Source organism: Panicum virgatum, chromosome 3K (assembly GCF_016808335.1).
Source record: "Panicum virgatum strain AP13 chromosome 3K, P.virgatum_v5, whole genome shotgun sequence".
NCBI classification, from domain to species: domain Eukaryota; kingdom Viridiplantae; phylum Streptophyta; class Magnoliopsida; order Poales; family Poaceae; genus Panicum; species Panicum virgatum.
The window spans coordinates 40,116,723-40,136,245 of NC_053138.1; the positions used below are offsets into that span (position 1 = coordinate 40,116,723).

At 46.8% G+C, this 19,523-nt stretch overlaps 2 protein-coding genes and 1 long non-coding RNA gene across 4 annotated transcripts; 2 read left to right on the plus strand and 1 right to left on the minus strand.

The window, feature by feature from the left end:
* The first annotated feature begins 2,871 nt into the window (after positions 1 to 2,871).
* On the plus strand, positions 2,872 to 13,341 carry LOC120699178 (protein SHOOT GRAVITROPISM 6-like). 2 transcript variants are annotated; one of them, XM_039983069.1, is made up of 11 exons: positions 2,872 to 2,953; positions 9,503 to 9,661; positions 9,847 to 9,932; positions 10,036 to 10,136; positions 11,056 to 11,294; positions 11,383 to 11,492; positions 11,697 to 11,825; positions 11,905 to 11,979; positions 12,056 to 12,189; positions 12,819 to 12,945; positions 13,247 to 13,341. In XM_039983069.1, the coding sequence occupies exons 3-11, from the start codon at positions 9,906 to 9,908 to the stop codon at positions 13,268 to 13,270; spliced, it is 966 nt and encodes a 321-aa protein (XP_039839003.1). In that variant the 5' UTR covers positions 2,872 to 2,953; positions 9,503 to 9,661; positions 9,847 to 9,905; the 3' UTR covers positions 13,271 to 13,341. The 2 variants fall into 2 exon arrangements, with proteins under 2 accessions (XP_039839003.1, XP_039839002.1); XM_039983068.1 differs by having other exon boundaries at positions 9,852 to 9,932.
* Positions 13,287 to 19,314, plus strand: LOC120700910. The gene is made up of 9 exons (XM_039985109.1): positions 13,287 to 13,351; positions 13,470 to 13,536; positions 16,319 to 16,415; positions 16,872 to 16,930; positions 17,197 to 17,282; positions 17,548 to 17,643; positions 17,949 to 18,038; positions 18,164 to 18,316; positions 18,406 to 19,314. Exons 2-9 carry the CDS (start codon positions 13,524 to 13,526, stop codon positions 19,312 to 19,314), a joined length of 1,503 nt encoding a protein of 500 aa, XP_039841043.1. The 5' UTR covers positions 13,287 to 13,351; positions 13,470 to 13,523.
* Positions 13,724 to 15,542, minus strand: LOC120699183. Its single transcript, XR_005685266.1, has 2 exons — positions 14,623 to 15,542; positions 13,724 to 14,536 (listed from the first exon to the last, which is right to left on the minus strand). It is a non-coding gene; the product is annotated as an uncharacterized LOC120699183 (long non-coding RNA).
* Positions 19,315 to 19,523: the final 209 nt, after the last annotated feature.

The following is a 19,523-nucleotide window of genomic DNA, read 5'->3' on the forward strand; positions in this document are numbered from 1 at the left end:
TGCGACATGCCAGCCTCAATCCACGTGGGAGAGCTGTGGCGTGCCGCACGACGCCGCTCCGCGCGTGCTTGTCGCGAACGCTGACCCGAGCGCCTGTTGCGCCGGGCTGGCGTAGTCGGAGCGATGAGGTCGCGTTCGGAGGAGAGGAGCTGCATGAGGTAACCGTTGCCGGTTGCCCTGAACTCGAGACTCCCGAACGAGATCTCGCGTCCCGCTGGGAACGGATCCGAAACACCCATAGGGTATGGGTTGGATCTGCTCGCCATTCCTGGAGGTCAAATGGGAAAAAGAGAGAAAATGTCACGCAGAGACCCTTACCTGGCGCGCTAACTGTCGGTGTCCCGACCCGGGGGCCCGGATCCCAACTAGTAAATGCTGCGTGTTTCCTCGTCCTAAATGATGATGCAAGAGGCAATCACAGTAACGCACGGTTTTATCCTGGTTCCGGCCGCGGGGCTGTACGTCCAGCAAAGGGGGTGTGCGAGGGCACTGTATTATCTTGCACCCGGAGTGCTTGTAGTAGGGGGTACAAGCGAGGCGAGAGAGGGAGAGAAGCTCCCAAGTCTCTGCTAGAAGTGGAGTCGGTTGAGATGAGTGCTCAGTAGTGCTGAGAGTTCTCTGAGGGGAAAATCAGAGAACCCGATTCCAACCCGGCCTAAGGAAGCCCACCTCCTCTTATAGTCACAAGGAAGTGCGGTGCACGTGAGTGGGGGTATGTAAGTCGTCGTTTTCTCTTAAATCGCGGGGTACAGTGGTCGAACACTGTAGGAAGTGTACTGTGGGAAGGCGGCGCGCGTCGCTGTCGTCCTGGATTTCGGCCTTGGTCCCGCGGAGATGGCGCCGGTCGTCCTGTAGTGTCCCGACGGTAGTAATGGCGTGGGACGGTCCCGGACCCCCTGGTCGGAGTGCGGGCGTACACACTAGAAGGTCCGGGAGCGCGTGGAAGTCCCGGATCCCACAAGGGGGAGGTCCGGGGTCTCGCCCGTGCGTGCTGAGTGCCCCTCTCGGAAGGACACGTGACATCGTCGGACCCCTTCCCCAGCGGAAGATGGGTCCGGATGGTGGGTGTCGGCAGAACAGTAACGGGGGCGGCGCCAACTTGTCTTGTGCCGCGTTGAATGCCACACAGTGTTGCTACAGCGACCGGGGTGGCTGAGCGGTGACCGGGGTCAGCGAATGGGGCGCCGGTCACATCCACTGCGGGTGTGGCAGTCTGACGCCGCCCGTCCTTTGAGCCGTGGTGGAGTGGCTGGCCTTTAATGCCTTCGTACGGCGGTCGGTTGGGCGGCGGGGCCGTTTGTCCCTTGTGCCGAGAGACGGCCTCGAGCGAGGCGGAGATGAGTCACCCGCTCGAGGGCAGATCCGCTACCCTCGAGCGAGGCGGAGATGAGTCACCCGCTCGAGGGCAGATCCGCTACCCTCGAGCGAAGCGGAGATGAGTCACCCGCTCGAGGGCATATCCGCTTCACTCGAGCGAGGCGGAGATTAGTCACCCGCTCGTGGGTGGATTCGCTACCCTCGAGCGAGGCGGAGATTGCCCTGCGGGCCCGAGAGGGACCCTCGAGCGAGGCGGAGGTCGTTCCGCTGGTTCGAGGGGGATGTGAATGGGCCGCATGCTGAGCTTCTTTGAGTCCTTTCCTTTCTTCCAAATGGGAAGCAGGCCGTGGGCCTTCGCGGGCCTAGTTGCCTTTACAGGTATTTGTGTTTTTTAAAGCGATCTTAGTACCCCAATTAGGGTGTCCCTAATTGTGGCACCCGACAATACTTGATAATGCAGGGCAAAGTGCTCTCCAGAGGTACTTATAGTAACCTTTTGGTAGGAGAGACCTATCTATTATCCTGATCTCAGTGCCCATCATGTCTAGCAGCAATTCATAAGCTAAACAAAAACAGAAATGGAGACTGGGGAATATGAAGGCACTAGTATTTAGCTTGTAGACTTGTAGTTCACTTTTGCAGGTTCCAGGTTACTTATGAATTTATGACATCTGATTCTGCAGGTTCCTCTCATTTTTCTCATTTGGTGCAATTGCAAAAGTGGAAGATGTGGATGATACATACGCAGCATTGGCATTGATGTATGGTTATGCTGCAAGATATGCTCCATCAACTGTTATCGAAGCCAGAATTAATGCACTTGTGGTATGTTATCCCTTTTATAAGCAAACTTCTTTTTTTCTTGACCAATCTGATAACTAATGATATGCTTGCATTTAAGACAACTCTAGCACTCTATAAACAAATTTGTTTCGTTCAGTCTGACGAGTTTGACTGGTATAGAAATATTGTCAGCTAATCTTTCTGCATCATTTCAATTTTGAACAAAAAATTCTACCCACCAATGTGTGTAAGCCTCTCAACTCACTCAACTCACTTTCACTTGAATTGGAAGTGGAACACAGGGGATTTTGCAGTTCAAGTGCAGCTTTTCTCTTTATGTACATGGCCTGTAGCCCTGTAGGCCAGAGAACATGGCCAAAAAGGCCTTAGTGACCCTGATTCCAGCCACCTCAAGCAGCTAACTCCACTACTTAACTAACACCTAACTTGTAGAAGAAGTCGAAGACTGACCAAATCCTAACTTAGACTCTGACGAAACTAAATGGAAAACAGACACTGAACAGAACTCTGGACTCCTGAAGGTGCAGGGGTTACTTGCTTAATCTGTCCTCGTCTTCCATGTCTATTACAGATTTACAGTGTTGTCCTATTTTACATTATCCTTAGTGCTGGGTGCTGACCACATTTTACCTCTTTTTTGGACATTTCAATTAAATCGCCTCAATGTCTTTGTATCCAGTCAATACAATATTCAAATTTTCTTTATTTTGTTTTTTTTTTAATTTGCTATTGTCACTCTCTTGTACTCAGGGCACTAATATGCTTGGAAGGCTGCTTCATGTTCAGCATCCTACTGCAAAGCAAGCTGTCATTACTGCAATCGACCTTTTAGGTGATTTCATTCATAACATGGCAGCAAATCATATCTTGTTTGTACTATTGTCTTTTTCAGCTGGTAGTGGTCGATACATGGGCCATGAATTTGCTTTTGATAGCATAGACAGACCTTTTTCCCTTTCAGTCTTTTTAAAAGCTTTTCCCTCTCTCCCTTCTCTGGCCTTCTCCTTTTGGTGTTTCGTGTTGGGTTTCAACTCTACCCCAACTTGTTTGGGACTGAAAGACTATGATGTTGAGTATAGACAGACCTTTCTTGCTCTCATTTTGTCATGATTGGTCTTTTACTATTTGCTTATTGCATAGCAGTCTCCTATGTTTGTCATATTGATACCCTTCCCCAGACCCCGCTCAGTGCGGGAAGCCTACGGCACTGGGTACGCCCTTTCTTTTTATCATATTGATAGTTTGCTCCTTTTTTTTCAAAACTGTTTGAAAAATATTGCTTAGAAACAAGCCTTGGTATAATTATCTGGAACTTCAATGAGATATTAATATTTCCCATGTATTCCTGCCAGATTTTGTAATGTTTCAGCTACATGAACAATTTATATAAGAATATTCTTGAAAATAAGTGTAAGAAAATATCTGATTTCTGTGATTTATGACTGTAGTTGGACTAGTTGAGATAAACTTAAAAAGCTTACCGAGACAGAAAACTAATACTAAGACTCTAAGAGGGCGAGTATAGATGTTTCCATTCTAAATGGTTTTGGTACACTGTTTGATCATTTGATGTCTCTCTCACTCCCGATACATTTAATTGTTACTCTGTGTTTTATATATTTACACACGGAATATGATCTCTGTTATACATTTCATAATTAATATGCAATGATCGCGCATTAATCTGTTTTGCCTTTCTTCCGAAGAGTGTTGCATATCCTTCAAGTCCTATTATCTAACCTCTTACACCTCTATAATTAGACATGTGTTTCTTCATATATTTAATTTATTTCACGAGAACAGTTTACAGTAGGGGAGGACCCGTACAAATTTGCCTATATGGGCATGTACTCATTGCGTGTATCCATTCCATCTAGCACCGAGATTCGTCCTTCATCATTTGAAATTTAAATAGAGCAGCAAACATATTGATGCATCCTCTGTATCGTGGGTGATGAGGTGCATTGACCCTATGTGCAAAAGGTCCACACTCACTAGTACATACTATAGTAATATAAAATCTCATACTCTACTTTTTAGTTCAATTACTCTTCTGGGTTCAGAGCCAGGGAATTTTATCATTGTAAAATAAGGACCTGAAGTTCCAATCAACGGATGCTTAATTGGTTTGTTTATGACTGCTGAATGATGTATGGGTGCATACTGTAGGACTTAATCTACAGCTGTCCCTTATCTGTTTAAGTCAAGGCAAGTCTGCAGTTTGCTAGCAAGGCAAGTTTGCAGTTTGCTAGCAGCTTTTGTTGACTTGCAGCCTTTGTTGACTTGTGGCTCTAGGCCACTAATGTTCAGATAATGATAGAAGTTATTAGCACCTTAGAGTAGGTAGCAAATGGTGTATAAATATGAGTGCAATGCAATGAGAAAAGGCAGTTCAGTTTGCCACATTCCAGTCTCTAACTCTCAGCCAACGCAGAGAGCTGTGTGTGTGTGTGTGTGCAGAGGAGCTCAGCTCTTCTTCTACCTTGGAGTCAAGGAGAGGGAGAGGAAGGTGAGCAGGTTGCTCACCTAGTTATTGTGTTCTAAAGCCAACAAGTGGTATCAGAGCCGTACGGTGTCGTTCTAGCCTAGCGGCTGAACGATGGCTGGCGAAAACTCCCCGGCGTCCAGTGCAGGCGACAAGGGGAAGGATGTCTCGGAGGTTGTGATCAGGACGGTGCGGGAGACGAGCTCGCGGGACTGGCCGCAGCTCACTCGCACCAACTATGGCGAGTGGGTGGTGCTGATGAAGTGGCGGCTCAAGGCGCGCAAGCTCTGGACGGCCGTGGAAGTCGGCACCAAAGAAGAGGATGAAGACGTCCAGGCCATGGACGCACTGCTGTCATCCACGCCACCAGAGTTCCACGAGGCCATCGGCAACAAGAAGACGGCGAAGGAGGCATGGGACATGCTGGCTTCATTTCGAGTTGGCTCGGATCGAGCCAAGAGGGCCAAGGCGCAGCAGCTGCGCAGGGACTTCGACGACCTGAAGTTCCGCCACGGCGAGGCTGTGGAGGACTTTGCGCTCCGACTCCAGTCGTTGGCAAGCCAGTTGGCAACGCTGGGGAAGAAGTTGGAGAAGGAGGACGTCGTCTGCAAGCTGCTCCGCGCGTGCCCGGCCAAGTACAGCCAGATGGCGGTTACAATCGAGGCCACCTTGGACCTGGATCAGGTCTCGCTCGAGGACGTCGTCGGTCGACTTCGCCTGGCCGAAGGGCGTTCTGATGCGCCGCTGGAGCGGAGGCAGGAGAGCGGCAAGTTGCTGCTCACCGAGGAGGAGTGGAACACGCGCATGAAGCGGCAAGATCGGGCACTGGGCTAAGGAGTGCCCGGAGCGGAAAGAGAAGAAGGAGGAGGCCCACCTAGCTCAAGAAGAGAGCGACGACGACCACGCGCTGTTGATGGTGCAGTACTGCGCGCTGAAGGATGGCGAAGCAGAGGAGGCGGACACGGAGCAGAGGACTGCGCCGCAGCCCGTCAACCTTGACGAGCCACAGGCGCGGGTGCTGCTGGGCGCGATCGGCGACGAGCTGGAGCAGAGGTGGTACCTGGACTCTGGGGCCAGCAACCACATGACGGGGAGCAGGGCCGCCTTCTCTGACCTCGACGAAAGCAAGACCGGGACGGTCAAGTTCGGCGATGGCTCGCGGGTCATCATCCGCGGGCAGGGCACGGTCCTCTTCAGGTGCCGCAACGGCGAGCACCGCGCACTCCAGGACGTGTACTACATTCCCCAGCTGCGCTCAAACATCGTGAGCATGGGGCAGCTGGATGAGCACGGGTCGGAGGTGCTCATCAAGGCCGGAGTACTAAGCATCAGGGACCGGGAACGGCGTCTTCTCGCCAAGGTAACACGTTCCCGTAACCGGCTTTATCTCCTGGATTTGAAGGTGGAGCAGCCGGTGTGTCTCGCGGCGGCGTGCACGGAGGAACCATGGCTGTGGCATGGGAGGTTCGGCCACTTGAGCTTCGAGGCGCTTGGACGCCTAGGCAAGATGGTGACCGGGCTGCCGCAGATCAAGCACGTCGACGAGCTCTGCGACAGCTGCCTGGCCGGGAAGCAGAGGCGTCTGCCGTTCCCAAAGGCGGCCAAGTACCGGGTGCAGGAGGTGCTCCAGCTGGTCCACGGAGACCTGTGCGGGCCCATCACGCCGGCGACGCATGGTGGTCGGAGATACTTCCTCCTGCTCGTGGACGACTGCAGTCGGTTCATGTGGCTGCAGCTCCTGACGAGCAAAGATGAGGCGGCGGAGGCCATCAGGCGCTTCAAGGCGCGGGCAGAGGCGGACTTCGGGAAGAGACTGCGCGTCCTCAGAACCGACCGTGGTGGCGAGTTCACGGCGGTGGAATTCGCCAACTACTGCGCAGGAGAGGGAGTGGCGCGTCAACTGACGGCGCCATATTCGCCACAGCAGAATGGCGTAGTCGAGCGGCGAAATCAAACCATCGTTGGGATGGCACGCTCGATGATGAAGGCGAAGGCGATGCCGGCGGAATTCTGGGGCGAGGCGGTGAGCACGGCGGTGTTCATCTTGAACCGCTCACCGACCAAGGCCCTGAAGGGGATGACGCCGTATCAGGCGTGGTATGGGCGTAAGCCAAACGTCTCGTACCTACGCACGTTCGGCTGCATCGGGCACGTGAAGACCGTCAAACCAGGCCATGGGAAGCTTGAAGATCGGAGCACCAAGATGGTGTTCCTGGGCTATGAAGATGGGACAAAGGCCTATTGGCTCTACAACCCGGCCCGGGAGAAGGTGGTGGTGTCCCGGGATGTCGTTTTCAACGAGGCGGCGGCATGGAGTTGGAGCACGCCCGCGACAGGGGAAGCAGAGGGGTCCGGCGGCGGCTTGACGGGCGAATTCGTCGTCGAGCAGCTGGTGATCGAGCGCCGGAGTGGCGCAGAAGAGGCAGCGCAGGAGCCAGAAGCGGAGGCGGTGGAGCCTCCAAGTCCTGGCACGGCGGAGGTTCCGCCAAGTCCTGGCGCGGCGAGTTCAGCGTCCCCAGCCTCCCCTGTTTTTCCAGAACAGGGGACCCCGACAGCCGCGGCGGATCCTGAGTTCGCATCCCCCCCGTCCTCCTACTCGGAGTTCGTGGATGCCTACCACGACGGAGAGGAGCTCCGATTCAGGCGAGTGGACGACATCATCGGTGATGCAGAGCTGCCGGGGCTGGCCTCGCGTCTCACCGATCCAGAGCTCATGCTCATGAGAGCGGAGGAGCCGGCCACGTTCGCGGTTGCGGAGCGTGACGCGGACTGGCGGAAGGCCATGATGGAGGAGATGCGGTCAATCGAGGACAACCGCACCTGGGAGCTGGTCGATCCGCCGGCGGGATGCCGGCCGATTGGCCTGAAATGGGTCTACAAGGTAAAGCAGGACGAGCATGGCGCCATTGTCAAGCACAAGGCTCGGCTCGTTGCCCGTGGTTTTGTGCAGCGTGAAGGGATTGATTTCGAGGAGGTGTTCGCACCGGTGGCTCGGATGGAGTCGGTGCGGTTGCTGCTAGCTCTTGCGGCGGCAAAGGACTGGCAGGTCCATCACCTCGACGTCAAATCGGCGTTCTTGAACGGCGACCTGGAGGAGAAGGTCTACGTCAAGCAGGCGCCGGGCTTCGCGGTGCCGGGGGCAGAGCACAAGGTGCTCCGGCTGTGGAAGGCTCTGTATGGGCTGCGCCAAGCTCCCAGGGCGTGGAACGCTAAGCTCGACACCACCATGGATGAGCTTGGGTTCGCACGCTGCGCCACCGAGCATGCGCTGTACACACGACGACAGGGGAAGGAAGAGCTCATCGTCGGCGTGTACGTGGACGACTTGATCGTCACCGGAGCTCGGGCGCAGGACATTGAAGAGTTCAAGTGCGAGATGGCGGCTCGTTTCAAGATGAGCGATCTCGGCGCACTCTCCTACTACCTCGGCATCGAGGTAAAGCAGAGGAGGGACTCCATCGCGCTGGGCCAGCGCGCCTATGCGCTCAAGCTGCTGGAGCAGGCCGGGATGACGGGCTGCAAGCCCATGGCAACGCCGATGGAGGAGCGGATCAAGTTGTCAAAGAACAGCACGGCGGCGAGGGTGGACGCAACGCGTTACCGGAGCATCGTCGGCGGGCTGCGGTGGCTGACACATACGCGGCCGGACATCACGTTCGCAGTCGGGTATGTGAGCCGCTTCCTCGAAGACCCGCGGGAGGACCACTGGACAGCGGCCAAGCGGGTGCTGCGCTACGTCCAGGGCTCTCTGGACATGGGCGTCGTCTTCCCCAGGCACGGCAGGCTTCAGCTGACGGCGTTCAGCGATGCGGACATGGCTGGAGATGTGGATGGACGGAAGAGCACCACAGGTGTGCTCGTCTCCCTTGGAACCGCACCGGTGGCTTGGCAGTCACTGAAGCAGAAGGTGGTGGCGCTGTCAACCTGTGAATCGGAGTACATTGCAGCGGCCACCGCGGCGTGCCAAGTCGTGTGCTGCGCCGGCTGTTGGGTGAGCTCACTGGCGTTGAAGCTCGCCCGCCAGCACTCAAGGTGGACAACCAGCCGGCCATTGCGCTGGCAAAGAACCCCGTCTTTCACGACCGAAGCAAACATATCGATGTGAAGTTCCATTTTCTTCGGGACTGCGTCGATGGGGGGCACTTTGTCATCGAGTTCGTCGACACCGGACGGCAACTCGCTGACATCCTCACCAAGTCGCTCGGGCGTCTTCGGTTCTCGGAATTGAGGAAGATGATCGGCATGGATGAGGTCCAGGGCTAGCAGCAGGATTAGGGGAAGTAATGTAGGACTTAATCTGCAGCTGTCCCTTATCTGTTTAAGTCAAGGCAAGTCTGCAGTTTGCTAGTAAGGCAAGTTTGCAGTTTGCTAGCAGCTTTTGTTGACTTGCAGCCTTTGTTGACTTGTGGCTCTAGGCCACTAATGTTCAGATAATGATAGAAGTTATTAGCACCTTAGAGTAGGTAGCAAATGGTGTATAAATATGAGTGCAATGTAATGAGAAAAGGCAGTTCAGTTTGCCACATTCCAGTCTCTAACTCTCAGCCAACGCAGAGAGCTGTGTGTGTGTGTGCGCAGAGGAGCTCCGCTCTTCTTCTACCTTGGAGTCAAGGAGAGGGAGAGGAAGGTGAGCAGGTTGCTCACCTGGTTATTGTGTTCTAAAGCCAACACATACAACCAAGCTGGTTCCTGAGCCTGACTGCCTGCTTGGTTAATCTATCTGTAATTCTCAATATCTGGGACCATGTAGCATAAGGCATAACCAATACCAACTTATTCTATGCGATCTTAGTTTAATCAGAGCGGTATCAACTTTCATATAGCAACAGCTAAGTCTTTGTATTCACAGTTTTTACATCACACTTATGTAATTTTCACATTATCTTATGTGATCAGTTTTATTGTTTAGGCCGAGCTGTTATTAGTGCTGCTGAAATGGGAATATCATTCCCACTGAAACGAAGAGATCAGTTGCTGGAGTACGTTTTAACTCTAATGGGTAGGGATCAAAATAATGATCTCACTGATTTCAACACTGAGCTTTTGCACACGCAGGTATATGCCCTAGTTCCGATCCTTGTTTTTATGTTCAAATGTAGATTAAATTCTTCGTTTAGTTGAATCTTCACTCTTTCAAATTAGCTTACATCTACTGTTTTTCTTTATATTTTCTCTTCTCTTCACGATGTAATGGCATAGTTACTTATTCATGTTTTATTTTTTTTTATCAATTTTCTAAGTGCAGAGTCTTGCTTTAAGTGCCTGTACTACTCTTGTTTCATTAGAACCAAGATTACCAATGGAAACAAGAAACCGTGTCATGAAGGTTTGTATGACTATGTTGCAACACCACAAAACTTTCCTTATAGTCTGTATACTCCTTGAAGAAAATTTATGTTGTTTTAACTTGTTTTATGTTCCATTTTCAGGCAACATTAGGTTTTTTTGCATTGCCAACTGAGCCGTCAAGCATTGTCGAGAGTCTCGTAACAAACCTCATTATTCTGTTAGGCGCCATCTTGCTTACAAGGTAATGCTGTAAAATTGTGGTTTAATTGTATTATTTCTATTTTTCAATAATATTGCCTATAAATTTCTTCCCCTTTTCCATTTTTCTTGTGCTACTCGCTATGCCTTCCATGAAAGGAAAATTTTCCTTAGCAATTTTTGTATCTTCTAACCTTGCACGAATGCCTGACGTATAGTACATTAGCTTGAAAATATAAGTCCAAGCCTGCAATTTACAGACTACAGAGACCAAGGTAACACCAAACCTTCAACCTGTATTGAGTTAATCAGTCCAACTCTGGCTTGAATGTTCTAACTCAGAAGCTCGTGCTCCATAGCATATCTTATGCCATGCCTTGCAATCTAGCTGACTGCAGGTGGCTGTAGCAATAGTATTTGTTGTAGTCGAGGAATGGCAGCAGCAGAAGGTAGTGGCAGAAGTAGTTATATGCCATACCTTGCACCAGGAAAGCTTTTGTAGTAAATGAGAAAGCAATCACAGCTGCAGTCAGTTCAGTTGCACCACGTTCTTGTGTGCCCTGTGATCAAGCGTGTGAGCTAGAGGCTGGCCAACAACCAGACCATTTATACTCTTTAAATGACACACTATAACTACTTGACCTCATTTACAACTTTAAAATGTTATAATCATCATCATCATAGCCTTTCAGTCCCAATCAAGTTGGGGTAGGCTAAAATGTTATAATGAGTGGAAATATTACCAGAACATAATCCATTACCTCAGTAGACATTGTGAGTTGAGGGAGTATAGGTTATTTCCACGAGTTCTGTTGCAGTAACGTCAAACAGTTGTGTCGGATCTCTTGATGGGTCAGTTGAAGCAAGTAAGTAGGCGCAGAGGATTGATTGTTTTTGTTTCAGCCTAACAGTCTAGTACTCATGTTTGCATTCCTTCACCTACCTTATGTCCCTTTTTTCAGTGGTGAAGATGGTCGAAGTCGAGCAGAGCAGTTGTTGCATATTCTTAGGCAGCTCGATCCATATGTATCATCATCTTTGGAGCACCAAAGGAGAAGAGGATGTGTTGCTGTACAGGAGGTGCTGATAAAGTTCCGCAATCTTTGTTCTGGTGGATTTGGTGCATTGGGCTCCTATCCAACCTTCACAATGAACAAACAAATCAACCAAGGAGGAACTAGGAGCTTGTCAAGTTTGCCATGTATTTTTAATGAATTTTCTCAGATCACATTCATAAGTGTTTGTCATCCCTGTATGAGGTACCTTAATACCTTTTATTTTTATTGCAGCTGCATTCGTGTTGCCTAGTCGAGATTCTTTAAGCATGGGAGAGAGGACAATGGCGTACCTTCCTCGTTGTGCTGATACAGACGCTGAAGTTAGGAAAGTCGCAATTCAGGTTTGTGCAAAAGAAGCTTGTTGGCACTAATTCGTTTGTTACTGGATGTTTCTGTCCTTTTGCCCCATGTGCTGCAAAATATCTATGATTTCCAGAAAACAGCACAATCATACACATCTTATAGCGGAGTTGTCTAATGATTCCATCTTATGCTGGAACTGTGCTCACCAGACTATTTTGATCACATGTTCTTTTTTCTTGTAGATCATTGCACTTTTCTTCAACATTTCATTGTCACTTCCAAAGCAGAAGGCATATGTGAATGATATTGATCTGGAATCCTCGTATAGTGCTTTGTCCTCCCTCGAAGAGTTAGTCTCTATCGTCAAAAGGGTGAGTATGATTTCTTGCTTTACCATCCATCCAGTCCACTTTATGGAGCAACTTGTTTATGTGTTTTTATTGTTCTCAGGAAGCATCGGTTGACCAGACTGAAGTATTTCAGAGAGTTGTCTCCTCAGTGTGTATTCTATTATCGAAAGGTGAGGTAACTATTTAGTTCGATTTAAATGGAAGTTGTACAACTGCATGATCATTATTAATGTATATGTGTGCTTGCATAGCTGGTTGTTTTGCTACACTCTTGCACATCAGCAACATGTGATAAGGTAAAGCAATCAGCAGATGCTTCCATTCAAGCTATTATCATGTTCATAATCAGGAGAGGCAAGGAGCTACGTGAAGCTGATGTATCGAGGTTAGTTTATGAAAGATGAAGTTAGTCATAAATATTTCAAAAGTTCTTAGTTAACATAATATGCATCCTATTAAATAGCTAATGCTAGCTAACACCAGAAAATGAGTATTTGAAAACTAAGATTTATAGCTGTGAAATTCCAATTGCATCTGTTTCATTTGAGAATGTAGAGACTGCATGCCAGTTGCTTACAAATCACAAATATATACCAACCAAAAAAATTGAGACCAAAGAGGATTGTTTTGCGACCATTTTGAAAAAGTGGTATGGCAATGTGTCATTTGTCAATGTAGAAAGACTATATCGATGATGTGAATATGTCATGTAATTTTCTTAGTTACAAACTTTTTCAGGTAGTTATTGACCTAAGTTTCAGCATAGTGCATTGCTGGCACACCTGTTTTACTAGGGAAAACAAGATCCTCACCATGCATGTGCTAGGATCGAAATCACATACATAGCTTTGTCATACAATGGAACTACCAAGCACAATATTTTATTTAGATAACACGATTATACTTGTTGCAGACACTTAATGTTCTATACTCTTCCAATCATATGAAAAAAAAAATCTACTTTCTATGTATCACATTGAGTACATTATATCATATTGTATTGTCTTTTGATAGCCTATTCAGCGCCACTGAGTCAGGTCTGACCAGGGGTCGCGCAGCAAAGCGCGCCCACCTGACGAATTTGGCCTTCACTAGCGATCTCCTATCATTTCATTGTTGGAAGGTGGAGTCATTGCGAGAAGTAAAATAGTTCATTCTCTGTCCAACATCTCATATTCTTTTCCTATCTCCAAAAGTTTGTTTTTTAAGTTTCGACAGCATACACATTTTATGCTTATGTTCACACAAATACCTATTTCCTGCAAGCGGGGGATTCGTCAACGCCTTGCCATCAAGGAAGATGTGGTTTTCCTGTTTCAGTTCATTGTCTCACCAATTTATTTGCCTGACCCCCATTACCTGATCCATGTGAATGATTGACCATCAGATTTACCTTTACAAATATTCTTCAAACTGATGATGCCTGTGATTTTCTTTTACAGGTTGTGCGCGCTACCAAAAGATAAAAGGAATTCTCGCACGTCAAGCTAGCCGAGTTTCCTGTTGTGGCTCCTACATCAAATCTTGAGCATCACTTTTGCTTGCAGGTACAAATTATTGTTTAGTTCCAAATGTTCAGATGGTCCAATGTGTATTCCTTACATAATTACTAATGTTTTGACTTGCATAGCCTCGAAAGCTAATTGATGACATTTATGCCCACAGGCTCCTGCATCCAGTACACTATGTAAGGAACGATACTGCACTGATGCATTGGATATGAGTTTCAGAGGTTTGCTTCAAAACTTGTGATTTTGAGGTTCCCCCCATACAACTGGTGCACATCTAATTTATATCTAATAACTACAAGCATAAACCTTTGTAGTGGCATGCACTACCTTTAGGAAGAACTTATAAATGGAAAAGATGGAATTGCGAAAATAAATTATAAGCTGTTGAGTCGTTATCCATGCTAAGTCTATGCCAAAAGCAAGCATCCCTCTTAATTAATATTTCATCAAAAAAATTAACTCTAGGTGATACAATTATGCATAGTGGTTCTCCTTACAAAGAAAAGTTGCACAGAAGTTGATTCCGCAATCGGTAAAATTTTTGGTCCACATTTTATTTACATGGTTCATGTCTTTCAGCCTGCCAGGATTACTTAATCCACCATTCCAGACTCCTAAGCAAGAGTTTTTGCTTTGTGTGCATTACGAATTTTTCACAGTTCAAAGTAGCTTGCAAATCCTAACTGTCAGAGGACATCCACTCTCCCTTGCAGCGGTGCTTGCATCCCAATCCGACTTGCAGAAAATCAAACACCTGCAAATTCAGGGGGCTGCGCAGCACCGCGCGCCACCAAACCTAGTTCATTCTATTCATAGCTTGTTCCAATTGATCACATGATTTTGCTAGCTTCTCTAAGCAATCATCTCCTATCTCAGAAGAGAATAAATGTTTCCTAATATCCTGAGCTAAATTATGATTTGCCCTTTGAATTTCCCCCTTAGTCGTGAGGGTATAGCTTCCTTGCTCTTGATTCGACTTGCCTTGTCGCACTAGAGCCCTGGAACCATAGCAAGTCTTCAATTTCTCTGGATTTGCAATGATCTCTGGATCGAAGGCCATTCCTCTGTTCTCAACTGATTCGAGGCAGAGGATGAAGGGGAGGCTCCTTGCCCTCGTCCTGCATCTCCGACCAAATCTCCATCCCCTCCATGGGGCGGAATCGACAATCCTTGAGCAACTCTCCATGAGTCTCGCTGTCTGATTTTACTGCCCCGTTCCTCCTGCGAAATCCCGTCAGGACCCTTCCCCGGCGAAGTTCGCGTTGACCCCATCGGCAAACGAAAACGTCATGAGAGAGAAAACTAACCGGATAGGAGGAAGGAGCGTCGCGCACCGCTCATTATCTACTTTTTCCGGCTTGGAAGCCCCTCTTCTAGCCGGAGATGGCGCAGGTCCGGCCGCCTCGTCGGTCGCCATACGAGTCGCCCCTCCCGTCTCTCGTGGGCCAGTACGTTCGAGGCAGTTTTGCTGATAATGGATAACATGGTCATCATCATAAAATAAACTATACTCCTCGTTTCAAGTTATAGATCGTTCTGGCTTTTCATAAATACATAGATTTTGTTATGTATTTAGATATACATACATAATTTTAAAATTTAATTTAATTAAAAAGACATGATTTATGTCGCCATTTGCTACGAATATAGATTATATACCCGTAGCAACGCACGCACATATTTCTTAGTAATTTTTACATTTGGAGTTAAAATTACACGTTTTCATTAAGGATAATCTCGTCTTAATACGTAATAATCCTACAAAAAGAAATCTTATTTTTTTTTGTTTGGCGTTTGTTTTTCTGGATCCGTTTTTCTCGCATTGGTCGTTCCCCCACGCGGCCTGCCGCCGGCCGACGGCACCCCCTTCCATCCACGCCGCCGCCGTCCGTTGCGGCCGACCGCTCGCCCGCGTGGCCACCGTCATCAACGCCGGCTCCCGCCCGCTCGCCTGCGGCGCCGCCGTCCTCAGCATGCGACGCGCCGCCGGAGATCGGGGCTGGCGCGGGGGCGGCAGCAGCCAAGCGGCAGTACCTCTCCTCTCCCTGGCTGGTGAAGGGCCACAAAACAAAAATGATGATTCGAACGAGAATGATTAAGATCCAATCAACGAGAATGATTAAGATCCAATAACCAAATTGATGGATCTAATTTTGTTTACTGACTGTCATTATTATTGTTTCCCTAGCTATACTAATACTACTGTCATTATTATTCAGCAAGATTCTGTACAAGAGTGCAGGGGTAGGTTTCGTGAGAAGATTAGAAGAACCATCCTGAATTCAGACAACATGGCCTTGCTGATATGCAATACAAGGCTGAATTCAGAGAACAAAATATAGCAAATAGGAAGATTTATCATAAAAGTGTTTTTACTAACGATTTTCTCAGGAAGTATGGTGTAACTATTCAAAGGGATGACAAATAACAAATGGGGCAGATTCTGAACCTAAAGATCAGGATTCAGGAGCCTGATCCCTCCAATACAGAATGCCTGCTCTTAGCCATAGGAATCAGATCCTGCTGCCCTTGCTAAAACTTGATCCAAGATCACATTCACTCGATACAAAATTCAGGGAAACCAACTGTTAAAACTATCAATAGATTGCTCTGGGGTCCAAAGTCAGGGAAACGAATTGTTATGAGCCATTTCTGCCTTATGTTCATGAGCATCGAATGCATCATTGCTAGCTTGACACTGCTTGCAGTGTGGCTCACACTGGCTCTGCCAATTTATTACTTCTGTTTCTAATCACCATTGATCCATTGCATCAGAGCATTGGTTTGGTACCTAGTTGAACATCAGACCACTGCCAATAATTTTAACATCTGAAATGGTTTAGAATTTACTGTTGAAATTTGAACTAACTGAATCACCATAGACCGGTACAGCACAGAGCACCAAAGATGGTAACATCAAAACATGACACTTTAGTAATGTTTATTTGTATGCTTGTTTTAGAATGCTGATAATCATAGCTATGTCTTCAATCTTCATTACAGGTGAGGGAAGAGCATTGGCTCATGAGGCAACGAATCAAGCTGGAAAATTATGTTCCAAATTGGGATATGAAATGTCTGCTGATGTTTTGGCACAATGGTAAATATTGACCTCAAGGAAATAGATAATAGATCAGGACTTCACACTGGTAGTGTCTATAATTGCTTCCTAACATGAAACTAATTCTATCTGCATCATTAGTTAAATCCCACTCATGCTCAGTGTCATGTACTCGTGTTGGATGTATGAGAGGACACTGAGATATCCTCTCGAAAGTATTTATCCTGATTTATGCATACGTTTTGTCTATCTGTTGATCTTGCACAATAAGTTGAAGGAAAGAAATTAAGTGGGGCCTGTGAATTTCAAACAACGTACTGTGCAGGGAGTCAGGGGTCGTCACAAACCAAAACAATGTTATATTTACTGTGTATAATATTTCCATCAATGATAATTTTTATATAAACACGATTTTTTTCAATAACCTGGCATACTTCTGTATTTAAACAGTGATCTTCTGCATGTAACCAACTGTATATGCTTGTTTCTTCACAGGATTGCAGATAGAACCAAGATCTGGACTCAGTATGGTGCCAAGAGACCTTCTGGAGTTGGTTAGTGCAATGAGACTTACATATTTTCTTTAGAAAGGCGGCAAGAGTTTTGCCGAAATTTTATTAGACAAATAAAAGGGAAAAAACACAAACGTAACCAATTACAACCAACTTACAATTAAACTCAGAGACTTACATATTTGAGGGTGGTGTTCCTTCTCCACAATAAAATGGGAGTGGTGGAACCTGCAACCATGCGTTTACAATTTTCTGTTATATATCTTAATGCTTAGAGCCTTAGACCGCCCTTGTACTCTTCTACGCAGTTGCTATGATTTTGGGCATTGATGAAGAGAAAGAAACTCCACAGCTTTCTACATGTGATCCTGCTGGGTATTTCTTGAGTCACAAGGTATTTATTATTCAGGAAATTTGAGCTACTCACTGACTCCCTTGGTTCATCCAACTCATAATGCAAACTAATCGTTTATCTTTTGGATGATTTTCACGTCTGCAGATAAGACAGTGTTTATTTATAAATTCTGTAGAAACTTATTAGTTTTTTGCCTCGATAAACATTCTCGATGGATAAACTTATATCATCCCATTTTACCTGCATCATTTTGGAATACATTCTATATCAGAAAGACATGACTTCTCCCATGCATTCTTCTCAGGCAGCAAGTGCTGGTCAAAGGGATAGGGAGGCTGTCAACTTTCTTGAGAAGAAAACGAAGAACAATCCTTCACTATCATTTCAGGAAACCGTTCAGGTGCGTGTGTTTTCATTTATCTAGAGCAAACTCAGTGAAGGTATGCAACACCTCCAGTGGATGAATAGAGACAAGAATCATGTGATTTACTGCGCATGACCATCTTCCTCGTGTCTTTTTAAAATTAGCTTGAGCATAACCTTTTTATTTGCGATGTTTTTTGCATGATTTTTTTATCATATCGATTCCTGTCAAGTGTCAATGCATAATACAGTAGGGTGTTAGCTATTCCATATTCTGTGCTTGTGAAGTTGTGAGTTACTGTGGTTCAGTCCAGTTTTGATTTAATCTTCTCCCGTTTCCAGATGGCAATATCAGCATTGCAGTTCGCACTGAAGGTGGACCTCAAAGCCAATGTCCAGGCGCTTGATGTCCCCGGCATGTACCGCCACCAGGTATGCACTTCCTTCATCTCAATTGAGCCGCCTTTCGGTTTTCGTTGCCCCCACGCATAGCGTGGCCTCGTGCACGCTTGCTGTATTGTCTGATTGAACGTGATCTGACAATGTCTCTGGTTCAGGATACCCAAGGATCGGGTGGTGAAGAGACTACATTAAGGTTTTCGATATTGAGAAAGTGGTATAAAGCCCTTGAAAGCTTAAGAGGTGATATTGAGTTTGCTAAGAAAAGGAGACTTTCAACTTCTGCTCCAAAGACAGTTAGTTCGCTCCAGGTGAGACCTGTTTCCTTCGTGTAATCTGCAATCATGCAACTTGACTTTTTGTTGTAACTCACCGACCTGTACGGCTGTACCACTTGCAGAATGGAGTTGTGTTCTCACTTAATGGATCAAAATTCATGATTCTCTTTAGTTACATCAACGCCATAATTCATTACCGGCTTTGGAATTATGTAAGGAGAACCTGTGTGGATTTGCAAATAATATTTGGAACAGACAAGAAATTTTATACCACAGCTTGTGAAGATACCTTCCATCTTCTGGTTGAGTTTGATGAAGATCTAATTGATCTGATCATTGATGGCAAACAGTCTTGGTTCCATGCTATAATCAAGAAGATCTATTCCAACAAGTTTCTTCGGACTGGTAATGATGACTACATGGTGGGAGTGGACTGCAAAGAGTTGAATTTTTTAGGCCAATACAAGGATATAGCACCCAACAATGATGCTGGAGAAATTCCCATTGGTATACCTGCTCTTAAGAGTGCATTCAAGGCTTCCAGTGATTATTGTGAACAAACATCCCCTGAATTACAGAAAGCTATTGGCACGTGGGTTATTTATTTTGGTGAGTCACCAAAATTTCACTATGTCTTCTTGGCATGCTGCAAATCTATAGTCATGGAAAAGTTCGACACGCTAAATAAAGTTGACAAAGGTCTAGGGTTGATGGTCAGAAAATGGGGTTTCCTTTGTAGCATTGCTATGCGATGGGTGCTGAAATCTTTGGCAGGCCGTCCTGTCCCTGCAATTGATGAGGAGACTGATGAAATCATGAGGAAAGGGGTTCCTAGAATTAAAAGTGTGAAGGACATCTTCAACAACATTTGCCTGTGGACCAATTCTTCACCTTACGAGTCAGCTTGTGTACAAGATTTAAGATCAAAGGAGAAAACCAAGCTTCAGCCCATTGAATATCCTTTGATCTTAAATGGGCTGAAGCTTGGTTTCTCCTTTGATCTTAAATCTTGTACACAAGCTGACTCGTAAGGTGAAGAATTGGTCCACAGACAAATGTTGTTGAAGATGTCCTTCACACTTTTAATTCCAGGAACCCCTTTCCTCATGATTTCATCGGTCTCCTCATCAATTGCAGGGACAGGACGGCCTGCCAAAGATTTCAGCACCCATAGCATAGCAATGCTACAAAGGGAACCCCATTTTCTGACCATCAACCCTAGACCTTTGTCAACTTTATT